The sequence below is a fragment of the Protopterus annectens genome, chromosome 12.part0 (genome assembly GCF_019279795.1).
Source record: "Protopterus annectens isolate FY-2018-M chromosome 12.part0, PAN1.0, whole genome shotgun sequence".
NCBI lineage: Eukaryota > Metazoa > Chordata > Ceratodontiformes > Protopteridae > Protopterus > Protopterus annectens.
In genome coordinates, this window is record NC_056746.1 from 886,834,578 (window position 1) to 886,851,325 (window position 16,748).

Genomic DNA, 16,748 nt, shown 5'->3' on the forward strand with positions numbered 1-16,748 from the left:
TTGGTTACAACAATTTGCTCACCCAGTATCTCTGACAGAGCAGTCTGCAGGGAATTTTTAAAGTCTGCCAACTCATTACACTCCCAGAAAATATGTTCTCAGTTACCTCTTTCTTCCCCATCACACCTTCAACATCTGCTGTCTTCCTGATGAAACATTCTTTGGAGTGTACTGGGATATAAAAATACCTATGTAAACACTTCCAAGCAAAGATCCTAAATCTTCTACACTTTATTGCATATTTGGGAGATGTACATATATCTCCCCATTATTTCCTTGTGAATTGCTTATCCAATCTCTCTTTCCGATACTTTCTAAACTTCTCTAATTAATTCTTCTAGTTATCATGCAATATTTTTATGCTCTACTAATTATTCCTTTTTTTAACAGCACTTCTGTTCTAGATTCTACTAAAAACTCTACCAGTGTTGGTCTTTCACTCAAGATCCTTCTATTTCTTTCTCTTTTCCGATACTCTGATATCAATCCTTGATAGGGAAGGCAATCTCTATCCTGCAGTCCAAGTAAATTATTGGCCTCTTCCCATTCTATTACCTTTCCCTCTCTAATTATTTTTTTCCCAGTACCTTAGTTCTTTTACCAGTTTTCTCCAATAAATTCCACTCTCTTGCATATTGTCTATTTCCCTAATTGCAGTCATCCCTTTTGGCCAATTCTCCTTTCTCCACATTGACTTAGTTTTTAGAATATTTCTGCTACTTATTCTGCATGGTTACTGTTATTTTCCTTTAGGATCTGCATCCAAAATCCCAGTCTTTCCTTGTTCCTTGAGCTTTCCCCCATTTCATCTTCATCCCATTCCATTTGAATTATAAGTGTATGCTTGTGCTATGTATAGGATCCTTAACTGTGTAGCTCTGAAGTACCCCTTCAAATAGGGTAATCCCAAACCACATTGTCCAATTGGAAATATCAGCTTATTCCTCTTGCTGCCTTCCCCTCCCAGATAAAATCATTCATCTCTTTATTAATTGCTATCCGCAACTTCTCATTTGGTTGATAAAAATATGCCTGACCTGTGTATAAAACTAAAGGGACTAAAAACATTTTAACTACTTGTATCCTGCTACCCATTTCCATGTAACACAGCTTCCAATTTCTCATTTTTGTATTATCTTTTATTTAGTCTTTTCCCACATATCTCTAGATGCCACACCAGAATCCTTTTTAATCCATAGTCATAAATATTTCACTTTATCATGTCCCTATAAATAAGGATATTGCTGAACCAATTTGTGTGTGGGTACATAATTTACAGCTATTGCCTTTGTCTTAGCTTCATTAATTTTGTGCCCCAAAAAGATAAGAAACTGCCTCAATATATTCCATAGCACTGATATGTCTTTTTCTGGTTTTATCAGGGATAAAATATCTGCAAATAGAACCAGCTTTTTCTTCACTACCATACCAATTATATCCTTGAATTTCTGAGTAAAAGTTCATCCTTTTTCAAGGAAACAAATACATATTGATTACTTCTTTAGATTAATTTTAAGTTGATTTTGAAAGAGCACCATTAGGAATCCTGTGTCAGAGGGAAACTTAAATTTCTACTGATGTTTCACTGGGAGGGACAGAGATATTCAGAGTCATACCTCTAAAAATCTAAGTGTAAATATTATGGACAAAGTCAAAAATAATGGTAGAACAAAAAAAACAAAATCTGGGGCAAATTTTAAACATATAAATACAGAAAATTTCTATAATACCAGACTTTGCACTTGCATGCATTTTCCAAAGGTTATGACATCTAAAACCCAAATGCCTGCTATTATTTAGTTACTTCAGTTCTCAATGATTTGCCAGAAAAACACACACTTTATGAGGGACAGACCAAAAATATGGGGGCAAAATCTGGATATTTAAAATATATGCTTAGAGGAGTAGAGTTACATCAGTACAGAAGAAGAGAATGGTTACATCAGGAACAATTACTGAGGTGGAACAGTTACACCAAGACAAATGTACTGATGAAGGACAGTTACACTAGAACCGATGCGCTGAAGTGGAACAGTTACACCAAGATCGATGTACTGATGTAGAACAGTTACAGCACAACCAATGTACTGAGGTAGAAGAGTTACACGAGGACCAATGTACTGACATAGAACAGTTACACCAGGAACAATGTACTGACGTAGAACAGATACACCAGGAACAATGTACTGATGTAGAACAGTTACACCAGGAACAATGAACTGATGTAGAACAGTTACACCAGGACCAATGTACTAAGAAAGAACAGTTACAACAAAGACCAATGTACTGATGTAGAACAGTTACAGTACAACCAATGCACTGAGGTAAAACAGTTGCACCAGGACCAATTTAGTGAGGTAGAACAGTTACAACAAGACCAATGTAATGAGGTAGAACAGTTACACCAGGACCAATGCACTGAGGTAGAACAGTTACACCAGGACCAATGTATTGAGGTAGAACAGTTACAACATGACCAATGTACTGATTTAGAACAGTTACACCAGGACCAATCACTGATGTAAAACAGTTGCACCAGGACGAATGTATTGAGGTTGAACAGTTACACCAGTATGGATGTACTATGACAGGATATAAAAAGAAGTTATGTTCTTACCATAACGTTCCATGTTAGTTGTCTTCTTCTCGCCTTCTTCTTGCTGGATGGGTTCGGAGCCGACCTCGGCTCCGACTCGGCCACTCTAAAAGCTCGAGAGTTGGTTCCACCGGCTCGAGGCTCCCCTTATATCCCACAATGCTAGGCGTGAGTTACCTCAGATCTCGTTTGTAAGCTAGGCCCAGCCTATAATAGTAATAGAATAATTAGTAACAAAGTCCACCTCTATAAATAAGGGAGAAGAGAAGGGTGACCTACATCCTGATCCAGGAAATATGCACAGCAGAGCATATACCTAAGTACAGAGGTGGTAGAAAGAGAGGTCACAATCACAACTACTCTAGGTCTGTCCAGGCCAGGGGGCAGGAGGGTGGGACGCAAGAAGAAGGCGAGAAGAAGACAACTAACATGGAACGTTATGGTAAGAACATAACTTCTTTATGTTAAGTTGTCTATCTCGCCTTCATTCTTGCTGGATGGGACCACGTCCCTAGCACCTTGTCCCGGGTGGCCTAACGGAACAGACTCCTGAGAACAGTGGAACCAAAGTTAGCTCTATGCCTAGAAGCTAAATCCAACTTATAATGAGAAATGAAAGTGTGAGGAGTAGCCCAAGTAGCCGCTGCACAAATGGTGTCAATAGGCAGTCTGTCTTGGAAGGCTAAAGAAGTAGCCAAAGCTCTGGTGGAATGGGCCTTAGGTTTATTAGGCAGCTTTTGGTGTCTAATTTCATATACAAGGGAAATCAAAGATGTTAGCCATCTGGATAATGATACCTTAGAAACTGAAAGTCCCTTTCTGCCTTCCGCATAGGAGACAAACAGCTGGTCAGATTTTCTGAATTGTTTTGTTCTATCCAAATAGTACCTCAATTGACGATGAACATCCAGGCAGTGTAATTGTTCAGACCTATTGGAATATTCTGGAAAAAAGACAGGGAGGTCAATGCTTTGATTTAGATTTGACGTCGAGACTACCTTAGGCAAAAAAGACGGGTTCGTTCGTAAGGATACCCTGTCCTTATGAAACAATAGATAAGGAGGTCGACAGCTGAGTGCTTGAAGCTCTGAAACTCTTCTAGCTGAAGTAATGGCTACCAGAAAGAGAGTCTTCCATGATAGCAATTTTAAAGAACAGGAGACTGCAGGTTCGAAAGGGGGAAGAATCAAAGAAGCAAGAACTAAATTTAGGTCCCAAGGAGAAGGAGGATTTCTTATAGGAGGTCTGAGAAGAAAAACTCCTTTCAAAAAGGCTTTGCAAAGCTTGTGGGACATCAAGGCAGATTCAGAAATACCAACATGAAAGTTAGAAATAGCTGCCAATTGAACTTTAAGAGTAGAGGGAGATGAACCTGCATGGAAGAGTTCAGCTAGAAAATCAAGGACTATTTGGATGGAAGCAGTGAAAGGATCTATGTCCCTTCCTTGAGCCCAATATGTGAAGCGTTTCCACTTACTCAAATAAATCTTCCGAGTGGAAGATTTATGGGAAGCTATCAAAATATCTCGAACGGAGTGAGATAATTGAGGAAGCCTGGCTAAGGTTGGAACTGGAGGAACCAAGCAGTGAGGTTCAGAGAGGGGAGGGAGCGATGTAACTGACCCGACTGATGGATCAAAAGATCTGGAACTAGGTCCAGATGCCACGGTCGCCCCAATAGAAATTGATGTAGAAAGGGGAACCACACCTGTCGAGGCCAGTAAGGAGCAATGAGGATCAATGAGGCCTTCTGAGCGATAGCTTTCTGTATCACTTGAGAGATTAGTGGGAAGGGAGGAAATGCATACAGAAGTCCCCAGGGCCAAACTTGGACTAGAGCGTCTCTGCTGGGTTGGCCTGGTAAAGGGAATAGAGTGAAATATTCTCTGCACTTGCTGTTTTGGGGAGTAGCAAAAAGATCGCAGCAAGGCTGACCCCACTTGAGGAAAATTTCTCTCACAACAGAGTCTTTCAGAGACCACTCGTGAGGCATGAGGATAGCTCTGCTCAACTTGTCCGCAATTTGATTGGACTTCCCGGGGATGTGCATTGCTATCAGAAATCGCTGAGAAGAAATCACCCATTGCCACAGTCTGAGTGCTTCTCGACACAGGGGGTATGACCTGGTTCCGCCTTGTTTGTTGATGTACCACACTACAGACATATTGTCTGTCTGGATTGCAATCGTTCCCAAGGGAAGAGAGTCTTGAAGGGCTTGCAACGCTAAAAGCACTGCTCTCATCTCCAGAACATTTATGTGCAAGTGGCATTCGTTTGGTTGCCATGTGCCCTGGACCATCCTGCCCTGATAATGCCCCCCCCCACCCGATCAGGGAGGCATCCATTGTCAGAGTAGCAACCGGAGGGGGTGGAACAAAGGGTCTTCCCAACAAGAGCTGAGGGGAAGACATCCACCACATGAGATGATTTCTGCACGCCTGCGTTATCATAATGGTGTGGGACATTGGAAGTTGCTGGTATGACCATTGTGTAAAGAGCATCCATTGAAGGATCCGCATGTGGAATCTGGCTAATGGAAGCAGAGGTATGGCCGCCGCCATAATTCCCAACACCTTCAGAACTAACCTGGCTTTGATTCTGTTGTTGTTGAAAAGGAGTGAGACCAGTTTGTGAATGTCTGTTATTCTCTGATGTGTTAGTCTCGCAGACATGTCTACTGTGTCTAGATTTGCGCCTATGAAAGTAATAGTACGACAAGGCGACAAAACAGACTTTTCGCAATTTATTGAAATGCCTAACTTTTGACAAATGCGAAAAGTGTAATCCCTGGCCATCAGAAGGAGATGCTTGGTGGGAGCTGTGAGGAGCCAGTCATCCAAATATGGAAACACCTGGAATCCTTGTCGTCTCAGGTGAGAAGCTACCACTGCCATGCATTTGGTAAACACCGGGGCAGTGGTGAGACCAAAGGGCAGGGCCCTGAACTGAAAATGACTGGTTCCCAGCCTGAAGCGGAGGAATCTTCTGGAGCGTCTGTTCATTTTATGTGATAGTACGCATCCTGAAGGTCTATAGAGCACATCCAGTTTCCTTTTCCCAATAGGGAAGGATGGATTGCAGCGTGACCATCCGAAATCTTGTTTTCTTGACTGATCTGTTCAAGATACTGAGATCCAAAATTGGTCTCCAGTCCCTGTTTTCTTTGGAACTAAAAAGAACCTTGAGTAGATTCTGGATCCTTGCTGGTCTGCTGGAACTGGCTGAATTGCTCTTTTGCAAGCAGTTTTGAAATTTCCAAAACCGCTAGATCCCTTTGAGCGGGTGGAACATCTGGAAGGGATTTTTGATTGGTTTGGAATGCGAAGAAAGGGGATAGAATAGCCTTCGAAATGACGGACTGTACCCATTTGTCTTGAGTCAGGGATAGCCAGGCTTCTGGGTACAGTGACAATCTTCCCCGACTGCCTCCGAAGGTGGGCAGTCGGGCAACACCTCAGGGATGCTGAAAGGGCTTATCAGAGAAGGCTTCCGATTGCCCTGGTTCTATGGAGCCCCCTGCCTCGAGGGCGCGTCTACCATTGTTATTCCCGCCTCTGCCTCTGGCGGGAAACGACTTTGCGTCAGGCGAAGTCCCTTGAGATTGTTTACGGAACCACATTTTTCCACCTTTCTGGCCTTTGGGGTAAGGCCTAGAAGGAGTAGAAAACGGACTCCGGCGGCAGAAAGAGTCTTGCCATCAGTTTCGCACCTAGTCAAGGTTTCTTTCACTTGAGGACCAAAGAGAGATGATCCATCAAACGGGGAGTTAGTGAAAGACGTCTTGAAGGGGTCCGCAAAATTGCATAGCCGCATCCAGGCATGCCTACGTAAGGCCACACCTGTCCCTGCGGCCCTACTCGCTCCATCAGCCGCATAAGAAAGCATGGAGGAGTTGGTTATGGAGTTAAGGGTAGCCAGCTGAGTGTTCATCTTATCTTGAAAACCCGCAGCTGTAGGGTCCTTCAACATGTCACTCGCTTCTTTAATCAAGTCCCTTTGAAGACGAGTGAAATGGCACAGGTAGTTCAGCGAACGCATAGTAAATGTCGCTGACGAGAACATCCGCTTCCCGTACCTGTCCATGGACCTAGATTCCTTGTTAGGTGGATGGACAGGTACTGAAGGATCAGCTAGTTCCTTCTTAGTGGCAGCAGCTACCACCATAGCATCCACAGAAACTCCTTTTGTCAAGAACTGTTTGTCTGCTGGTGCCGTTATGAATTTTGAGGGTCTCCTGGGAGTGGGGTCCACTGAATCAGGAGCTGTCCATGCCTTTTTAGCAACCACCTGCATGAGGGGGTCAAAGGGGGGGGACACCCAGGAGGTGGAAGGGCGAGAGCCAAACGCCTCAAGGTACACAGATTCATCCTCCAAAGGGTTAAGGGCTGGCCAATTTCCCCTCTGTTTCAGGATCTCTAGAATGTCTGCAAAGGAGACATCTTCAGAAGGGGAATGGGGGGAACCCTCGGAATCATCTAAATCTGTGTCAGATGTGATGGACTCAGGTGAGTCAATGTGTTTCCTCTTACACTTCCTCTTCCGAGGGGGCTCTTCTGCCAAATCAGGAGAGGTCTCGGAAGAGGATGAAATCCCCACAGTGGGTTCCTGAGGAGCTGGCTCTCTGCGGTCCGGGATGAGGGAGTGAGTCGACTTGACCTGAGGCACCGTAGAGGGAGGGGCGGACGGAGCCGACTGTGGAGTAGAGCCAGGCTCTAACACACTCCGCATGACCTCAAACGCACCCCTGTCAGGCAAAGCCAGAGGTCCCCGCTCCGAGAAGCTGAGAACCTCCCTCGGCACCGACAGTGATGGCTCCGAGGCCGATGTCGGAGCCAAACTCACCAGCGCCGAAGCTCCGAGAGGAAGAGCGGGGTTGGACAAGGGTCCGATGCCACTCACCCCTCGGAGCCGACGAGGGAAGTCCGGCCGAGAATCCTCGAAGAAGAAATTGGAGCCGACGGAGCCGAAGACACCTGTATCGGCTCCGACGCTGCCACAGTCTCGGTTCGAATGCCCGCCCGAGCTCAACAGAGTCGGAGGAGGAATATATTGATGGACAGGGGCAGGCATCGACTGATGAGTCGGGCTCTGAAGCATTTGGGCCAGTGCCTCGGACTTAAGAAGTCGACTCACTACCCTCTGGAGGTCATGATCTGACAGCCTCGATGACCTAGAGGAGTGAGATTTATGGCTCCGTTCAGACAGCAGAGGAGATGCTGGAGCCGAATGAACGGAGCCAAGGGATGGTGACCTGGATCTCTTCCTAGATGTCGGCTCCGAAGGTCTGGTCGGAGCCAACAAGGGAATTTCTACTACCTCGGCTCCAGCCGGAGCCGAGGGAACCACAGAAGCTGTAGACTCATCGGCTCCAGCCAGAGCCGATGCAGACATAGGTTTTGTAGCTTTAGGTCTCGGCTCAGTAGCTGGAGCCGAGGACCTAGAAGCCTTAGAGGGCTTCCCAGAGACAGAAAGGGAATCCTCAGGCTTAAGTAGACCCCTTAGGATCAACTTATTTTTTCTTTCCTGCAGGACCCTGGGGCTGAAGCCGTGGCATACAGCACAGGAGTCCTGCAGGTGCAAAGGCCCCAGGCAGTAGACACAAGAAGTGTGACCGTCTGTCAGAGACATTTTCTGACAGCACCCATCACACTTCTTGAAGCCTGAGACCTTTGTGTCTTTAGACATCCTAGACAAAAAAGTGTAATCACACACACTCAAACAGACACACTGATTACACTAATCTTACTTTTAAAACTCAAAAATAAACAATTAACTAAAAGTTTAATTAAGAGTAACACACACACACCACTAGGGGATGGAGAAAGGCCAGAAGGCCCGAGAGAGAACCTTAAAAGTTCTTGAGAGAAAAAAATGGGATTTTCCGGAAAAAAGGGGTAGAAATCCACTACACTAAGGGAAATATATTTAAACTTAAAATTATAGGGTTTTAAGTATTCTAATTTTACAAAAAATACACTTACCAACAAGCCGGTAGAAAAACCAACACCTCGATGCTGTAGCGGCAAACGAGATCTGAGGTAACTCACGCCTAGCATTGTGGGATATAAGGGGAGCCTCGAGCCGGTGGAACCAACTCTCGAGCTTTTAGAGTGGCAGAGTCGGAGCCGAGGTCGGCTCCGAACCCATCCAGCAAGAATGAAGGCGAGATAGACAACTTAACATCATCAAGTACTGCAGGTCAACAGCTCTGTGAATACCAGTGTGTTATGGAAAGATAGATGTACCAGTACCAATGTGCAGTGGAAGAACAATTACTTTAGTAGTGATGAACTGGGAGTGCTTAGTGAGTGAGTGAGTGTGTGTGTGTGTGTGTGTGTGTGTGTGTGTGTGTGTGTGTGTGTGTGTGTGTGTGTGTGTGAGAGTGATTACATCACTTCTCATGTTTACAGATAAAGATGATTATTACACAAGTCTTGATGTAATGCAGGGGGTGATTATACCCCTACAAATATCCTGTGTTGGAGTTGTATATATAAGTATAGATATCCTGTCTCAGTGTGTTTACATCAGAAATATTTTTTTTCATATTTATTATTGCCTCAAATTTTCATGTTCTGCATGGTGGTTGACATCTAAGTTTTAAATGTATTTATTTATTTATTTTACATTTGTTGACCGGGATAGTCCGACTGGATATATGTCCATTTTCAGCGGAGGCCCAGGGAGAAAAGCTCCACATACCAAAAAAAGAGACAGTACATATATCACTGAGTGATAAACTCAGGCAGACATGTTTATAAAAATATAGACAAAGAATACAGGCAGATATCAATATACACAATGTGCAGACTTACATCTGATTGGCAAAGACGTATCAGAAAATGTGAACATAGAATACAATCAGACCTCATAATTCACAATGCTTAGACATTCAAATGCTATGAGGCATAGATACTTGGTTAAACAGCAGGTTGGGTAGCAAGATATGTATTAGTGAAGTTGTTAGTCAGTTTAGAACAAGAGCATAGCCAATGAGATGTGAGGTATTTTTTTGAGTTCTCTTTTAAATAGGGGTAGTGAGGTTTCCTTGGTAACAGTAGTAGGGAGTAGATTCCAGATTTTACCGGTTGAGTTGGCAAATATAGCATCGCCTGAAGAGTTGTTGGATTTTTGTTAAAGGTTTGCAAAACTTTCTTATTTTGGTATAATCTATTTAATCATGGGATATTTTATTGATAACTTCTTTATCACGTTTGTGACATCAGCTGTCCTGCATGTAAGTTCTACAAACTTGCTAAATCACATTTTAATGAACACTGTCATGGCTAGGGAGGGGAAAGGTCCCTATATAGAGATCAGTGGAGAGAGGAGACTTGTACCCCTTGCACAAATGCAACTTTTGTTTCACATTTTCACTACCTGTTGACTATTTACATTAAACTGAGATGTGATACTTCACCTTATTGCCTAAATGGCAAATTGAGACAGCCAAGATGCTAAGTTCAGTAAGTTAGCAAGTTTGAACCAGATGTATTTATTGGGATATTTTAGCATGCTGTTTGAATCACATTTTGTATGCCTGAACAAAAATGCTTATCAAAAACAAAACATTACTAATAGGTTTTCCCTCCAGTGATGGAATCACAAGCATGTTGTCTGAGTTACAATAATCTTATCACATGGATTATGCTACAATATCATTAATATAGACAGTCAGTTCTGTCAGTTTAACTGCATCAAATGTATCCTTTGGATGAAGTTTTGTTCAGGAACAGACATCTGCTATGAGCACAAGAAAAAGCATAATCACAGAAATGTATAAGCAAATATTCATTTGTTTTAATAAATAACTGAATAAATACTTCCAATAAATACATTGATGAATAAAATACAAAGTATATATATATATATATATATATATATATATATATATATATATATATATATAAATTCAGCAGCTAGTTTTTTTCTGATTAATGCAAACCCAGATCCTTCATCAGGCTGAAGAAAGATGTATTTTTATTGCAATCGATTTATGTACTTAATTTAGGCTATGTATTTACACATTTCCATGGTCATGTCATGTACTGCATTTACAGAATCTGTTTGTGTCTGCTCTGGAATGTGTACTTTCTGGGCCCTGCTAAAGGGGACAGTTTTGCTGTGTTTCTTCAGTTATTTGCTCAAACTCCAGGTCACTGTGGGTCTTGGGTTTCTTCTTTACTCTAAGCTGAAGCAATCTCAGAAGTAAAGCTCTACCATCCATATCCATCAGTCCACAACCCATTTTTCCCATGGTGTCACTTCAACAGTTGCAATAATCTAGAGACAAGGTTTGCACTGCCCGGTGGCTAGCCCTGCCATGGTAGTTCATTCGTACCACTCACTCGCACACACACTCTCACCTAGGGCCAATTTAGAGTGCCCAATCCACCTACTGCATGTCTTTGGAATGTGGGAGGAAACTGGAGCACCCAGAGTAAATGCACGTGAATACATGGAGGACATGCAGACTCCACACAGAAGGCTTCCAAGCTGAGAATCAAACTGGGGGACAGTCTGCTGTGAGGCAACAACACTATCCGCTGCACCACTGTGCTGCCCTACAATGTACCTGCACAAAAATCATACTACAATATCGCCTTCCATTTTGTTTTAATTTTTGTAAAACAAGAAGTAAGTCAGAAATGTCATGCCACAGAAAACCTGAGAGTCTTTATAGGAAATAGAGGATGTATTCAACTCCGATCACTGCTTTGCCTCCTTTCTATATAAAGTTTTTATTTGTTTGAACTGAGAGCGAATGTCAGAAATTGCCTTCCAGTCTTGAATTGTTTGAAATAGTTAATGAACTTTGAATGATTAGCATTGCATTAAATCAGTGTTAGAAAACAATTACCTTTGGTACAAAGTACGCTCTCCTTACTAGTTAACATAGATAATGTCTTTTTACAGGTTCTTACCTGGCAAGCAGATGAAGTGATTGCCCCACAGGATCTGATAGCTCAAAGGCAGGGAAGGTTTAACATTATATACATTAATAAATCACATATGATGTGTAGGAGGTAGAAGACAGCCAGGAATGCTAGTCATCCCCTTAATAAGCCTTAGCCTGAAGCTGCTGTGCAGAAAGAATGAATGAATGAAGTAATTGGATGGAAGATTATGTTTCCAGAAATTTCTTACCTTAAATCCTGTCCGTTGTCATCTGAGGAGACATCGTCTATGTGAATCTGGTCGCAGTCCTAATAAACATACAAAAGAAACAGGAAATGTTGAAAGATGTGTCTTTTAATTTATGGAGTATGAACAGGTTTTATATCCTTCCTATATAACTGGGGCAGGGTTTACAGCATGGGCATAACCTTTTCTCACCATATAATACTCCAGAATGGATTATGATGATTGACATAATCACATTATGAACAAATCTGACAAATCTGCTATAACATAAATAACAGTTACTTGGGAAACACCCATTTATGCCACAGAAACTCACTCGTTCAAGTGACATGCTGAACTGCAAACTCCTCATAACACTGTCGGTATGAAGAATACGGAAATTGTTCATTAAAAATCCAGACACTCTTTTTCTCTCTCTAAGTTTTAAGCAGATGCAAGCAATGATAACCATTCCAAAGTGCCAGTTTGTATAGAATTTTCCAAGTTCAGACTATTTCTGACATTCTGTGTGCCCCCTGTGTCTAGCAACATCTCCAGCTTAACATACATACATTTGCACAACGTGATTTGTATTGAATTGGTATGTTACACTGTGTTTCCCAAGACTATGATGAAAAGGAATATTCTACACTGTTTCTCTCATTTTTCTCTCTCGCTTTCAGCATTATCACTATAACTCCACATCACAGCCATCTTTTCCCCAAAACCCGATCCAGACCTTGCTTTGTCTTGCACAGATGCACTGAGAGGGTGTTGTGAGATCTGATAACATATTGCTGCCATTTTATTTATAAAACATCCGGGTTAATGAAAATGACTGACTCATTGTGCTGGTGAGGATCTTTTCTTTAGTACTTAGTGTTGCAATGATCCTGTCATTCACTAAGAATGTTTTTTTTTTAAATGTTAGGATTATAATAATTATTTGCAAAGCGTTAGCTATGAAGCTTTGGCCCCCTTCACTTCATGCAGAGCACTTTACAACACCTAATATTAGTCAGGCTGCCTTCACATTTAAACTGAGTCCTGTCAAGAGCAGAAGAAACTAAGTGGGTGAAAAATATGTTATTGTGAGTCATCAATCCACTTTCTGATAACCCTCTTTATCAATTACAGGGCATCAAAGCTTATTTTGGACAGAGCACCTGACTGTTCCAAAACACACATCCTTACTCACGCACACACATATGCTCACTCACACACTGCATGCACGCCTACAGACAGTTTCCAAAATAGCCAGTCAGCTTACTGCATGTCTTTGGGAAGTGGGAGGAAACTGGAGTTTCTAGAGAAAACCCACACAGACACAGAGAAGACATGCAGGGTCACACAGAAGTCACCAAACTGAGAATAAAACTAGAGAACCTCTTGCAGGGAGGCAACAGTGGAACTCAGTATAACACTGTACCACCCCAAAGCACAATATTTATTTATGAACGTTTTAAGAAAAGCTGTAGAACATTGTATTGTGAGGCTGGCTTTCACACAAGAAAACTATAGTTGTGTACACTTACCATAAATGTAGATGTTCTAGTGTATTCACTGTTGCAGTCCCGACTTGTGGGATTTCCTGCAGTGAAAGCCCTTAGCTGGCCCGACTACCAGAGAAAACTCTTTTCCCCTCCCAGGCTGGCAGACACCCTGATCACCGTCAGCACACTTGGGTATAAAGGGAGTCAGCCTGCATTATATCAGTATTTTCTTGTCCTCTACCAGGAGGAGCCCTAAGTGAACAGGAGGGAACTAAGGAAGAGGACCCTAACAGCAGGGTGGCCAAGGGTGGTGACCCTTGCCTGGATTAGTTGGTTATAGGTAGGCTACCTAGTAGGCTAAGGGGCAGAAGGGAGAGAAAGAAGACTGCAACAGTACATACACTCGAACATCTACATTTATGGTAAGTGCACACAACTGTATTATGTTCTTCGTGTTTCACTGTTGCAGTCCTGACTTGTGGGAAGATTCCCAAAGCTGAATTGAGGGAGGAAGGCGATTATGGAGATGAGAGGATGCCCTGCAGGATGGCAGTGGCAAATCCTGCTCTAGACTTTGAAAAGGCTGTTAAGTGGTAGTGCTTTGTGAAAGTATGTACAGATGACCAGGTGGTGCTTCCAAGATGTCCTTAGTAGGGGCCCCCTTCAGAAAGGCTGCAGAAGTAGCTTTGGCCTTAGTGGACTGCGACCTAATCATTTTAGGGCCTTTTTGCCATGATGTCTGTAATAGAAAGAAATGCAATGGGACATCCATTTAGAGATAGTCTGTTTATAAGTTGGCTTTCCCTCAGAGCCAAGGGCAAAGGTAATAAACAACTGGTCAGATTTTCTCAAGGCTTTTTTTCTGTCCAGATAAAAGTGGGGCTGCCTGTGCACATCCAAGGAATGAAGTATTCTTTCCCCTTTGTTCTGAGGGTTGGGGAAGAATGTAGACAGATGAACGATAATAAATGGTTCCACTGCCATGAGGGCCTGTAATTCAGATACCCTCCTGTTTGAGGTGATAGTAAGAAACTTGACAGGAGCATTAGCTGCTGGTTTGAAAGGGGGCAAAGTTATTTTTTCTAGGACAAAATTGAGGTCCCATGGAGGAGTGGGTTTCCTCCTGGGAGGGTTAATGTGAATGACTCCCCTACGAATTTGTCTTAACAGGGGATGGAAAAAAACTGGAGGAAGAGTAGGAATGTGGGCTGAAATGGCAGATGCATGAATTTTAATGGAGGAATAGGAAAGGCCTTTATTCACCAGACTGGCCAGGTATTCTAGGATGGTAGTAATGTGTGCTGAACTGGAATTGAGATGGTGCTTCTGTCACCAAATAGAGAATTCTTACCATTTGGCTGAGTGTGATTTTCTAGTGCTAGGTCTTCTAGACTCTAAGAATGTCCTGCACCTGCTTACTTAGGGTAATGTTGCACTTGGGTGCTGCGGAATTATCCAAGCTGAAAGGCTGAGAGTCTGAAGGTTGGGGTGCACAATCCTTCCCTTGTTTTGGTGAGGAGGTCTACCTCTGAGGTAACAGCTATGGGCTCTGATTGGCGAGCTCAAGGAGGAGAGGATACTAGTGTTGTCTGGATCAGTCTGGTGATGTCAGCATTGCCCTTGGACCCTCTTCCCTTATCTTTAGAAGTACTTGAGGCAGAAGGGGTAAGGGGGATGCATAAATGAAGAGACAAGTCCATGGGAAGGAGAAAGCACTTGTTTTCCAGGCAGATTTCTGTCTGATCCTGGCACAGAACTTTTATGGGTGAGCATTGTCCTTGTTGGTAAAGAGGTCTACCTGCGGGGCTCCCCATCTCTGAGTCGTGCTGAGAAAACTTTCCCGATACAGATACCATTCATGGGATCCATCAGGTTTTTGCTGAGGTCATTTGCTTGAGCATTTTGAACCCCAGGAACGTATTGTGCCATGAGGTGCAAGCCCAGAGAGTGCGCATTTTCCCACACTTGCATCACTAGGCAGCACAGGGGATAACAGTGTGTGCCTCCCTTCCTGTTTATGTACCACAACTGTAGTATTGTCTGTTTTAACTAACAGGACCCCTGGTTCCCATTTTTCTTTTTTGAAGGCTATCAGGACTTTTTGCACTGCAATAAATTCTTTCCAATTGATGTGTCTGTCCTTGAACTGAACCAACCACTTCCCTTGTGATTGGAGGTATTGAAAGTGAGTCCCCTAGGCTGTCTCTGAGACATCTGTGGTGAGGGTTTGGTCCTGTGGAGTGAAAATGAAGGGAAGGCCCTGATTTTGGGTATAAGCCTGTACCCACCATGCAAATCCCTGTTTTAGACAAGGGATCAGTTATATCTCAGTCTCTAGGGACTGAGAACTTTGGCACTATACATTTTTGAGGTGCCACTGAAGCTTCCTCATGTGCAGCCTGGCCAGAGAAACCATGAGGCTACATGAAGCCATATATCCCCGTGCTCGGAGAAACTCTCAGGCTGAGATGCAATTTCTCTGCTGGATTTTTTGGAAGTAGTTTGTCAGAAAGAAGACTTTGTCCAGAGGGAGGAAGGCCTTTTGAGTGCAGTGTTGGATTTTTGGAGATTTACTGTGAATCCCAGGGAGTACAGGGTATCTTTGGTGAATTTCAGGTCCTTGAGGAGTTTTGACAGGTCTGTGGTCTGTATGAGACAGTTGTCCAAACAGGTGTGTATTTGGTCCCTCCTGGTCTTGCAGGAAGCAATTGCAGGTGCTAGACACTTTGTTAAAACCCTTGGAGATGTAGATAAGCCAAACGGCAGAGTTGTAAATTGATAGTGATTGGACCCTCCCTGAAACAAAGATAACTTCTGTGAGACATTTGAATTGGAATGTGCAGATGGGCATCTTTTAGGTCTAGTGAGACCATGAAGGCCTGAGGAGTTATCAAGGCTAATAGTTTTTGAAGAGTCAACATTTTGAACTTTGGAACCAGGAGAAACTGGTTGAGGTTGGACAGGTCCGAGATTGGGTGCCAACAGCCTTCCTTTCTGGGAACCAAAAATAGCATGGAGTAGAAACCTTTTCCTTTTTGATCTTGTGGAACTGGTTCCTCTGTTCCCTGAGAGCACAAGATCTGAATTTGGGACAGGTCCTCTGACTTTTGATTTTGTGGAATATCTGGATGAGTATTTTAAAGGCTCTTTGAAGGTGAGTTTGTAATGTCTAGAACCCACTTGTCTAAAGTAATATGGGTTCAACTTTGCTTGAAGTGGCAGCCTTCCTCCTAGTCATGGGGTAGGGTGGTGGGGGCATGGTGGATGAGTCATAGTTGCTCTCTGGCAGGGGATTAGGACTTAGAACTCCCTTGGCTGGGGGCTTCTGAGGTCCATTGCCTGCTTCTTTGCAGTTGTTGCCACTGACTATGGGTTCTTTCCCTATGCGGTTTCCTCTTCCTACCCTTAGACTGGGAGGGAAATGACCAGCATTTAGTTGTAAAGTTCCTACTAAACCTAGGAGCCTGCACTTGTAGGAAGTCCTTCCCTTTTTTGCATAGACTTCACTTTGTCCTCTATCTTTTTGAGAACTTCCT

At 43.2% G+C, this 16,748-nt stretch overlaps 1 protein-coding gene across 2 annotated transcripts in view; it reads right to left on the reverse strand.

Moving 5' to 3' along the window:
• EYA2 (EYA transcriptional coactivator and phosphatase 2) overlaps positions 1 to 16,748 on the reverse strand; it is a 970,866-nt gene that overhangs the window by 163,742 nt on the left and 790,376 nt on the right. For both annotated transcript variants that reach the window (XM_044089920.1, XM_044089919.1), the window contains exon 12: positions 11,744 to 11,802. In XM_044089920.1, coding sequence (XP_043945855.1) covers positions 11,744 to 11,802 — 59 coding nt within the window. The remainder of the gene's footprint in view (positions 1 to 11,743; positions 11,803 to 16,748) is intronic.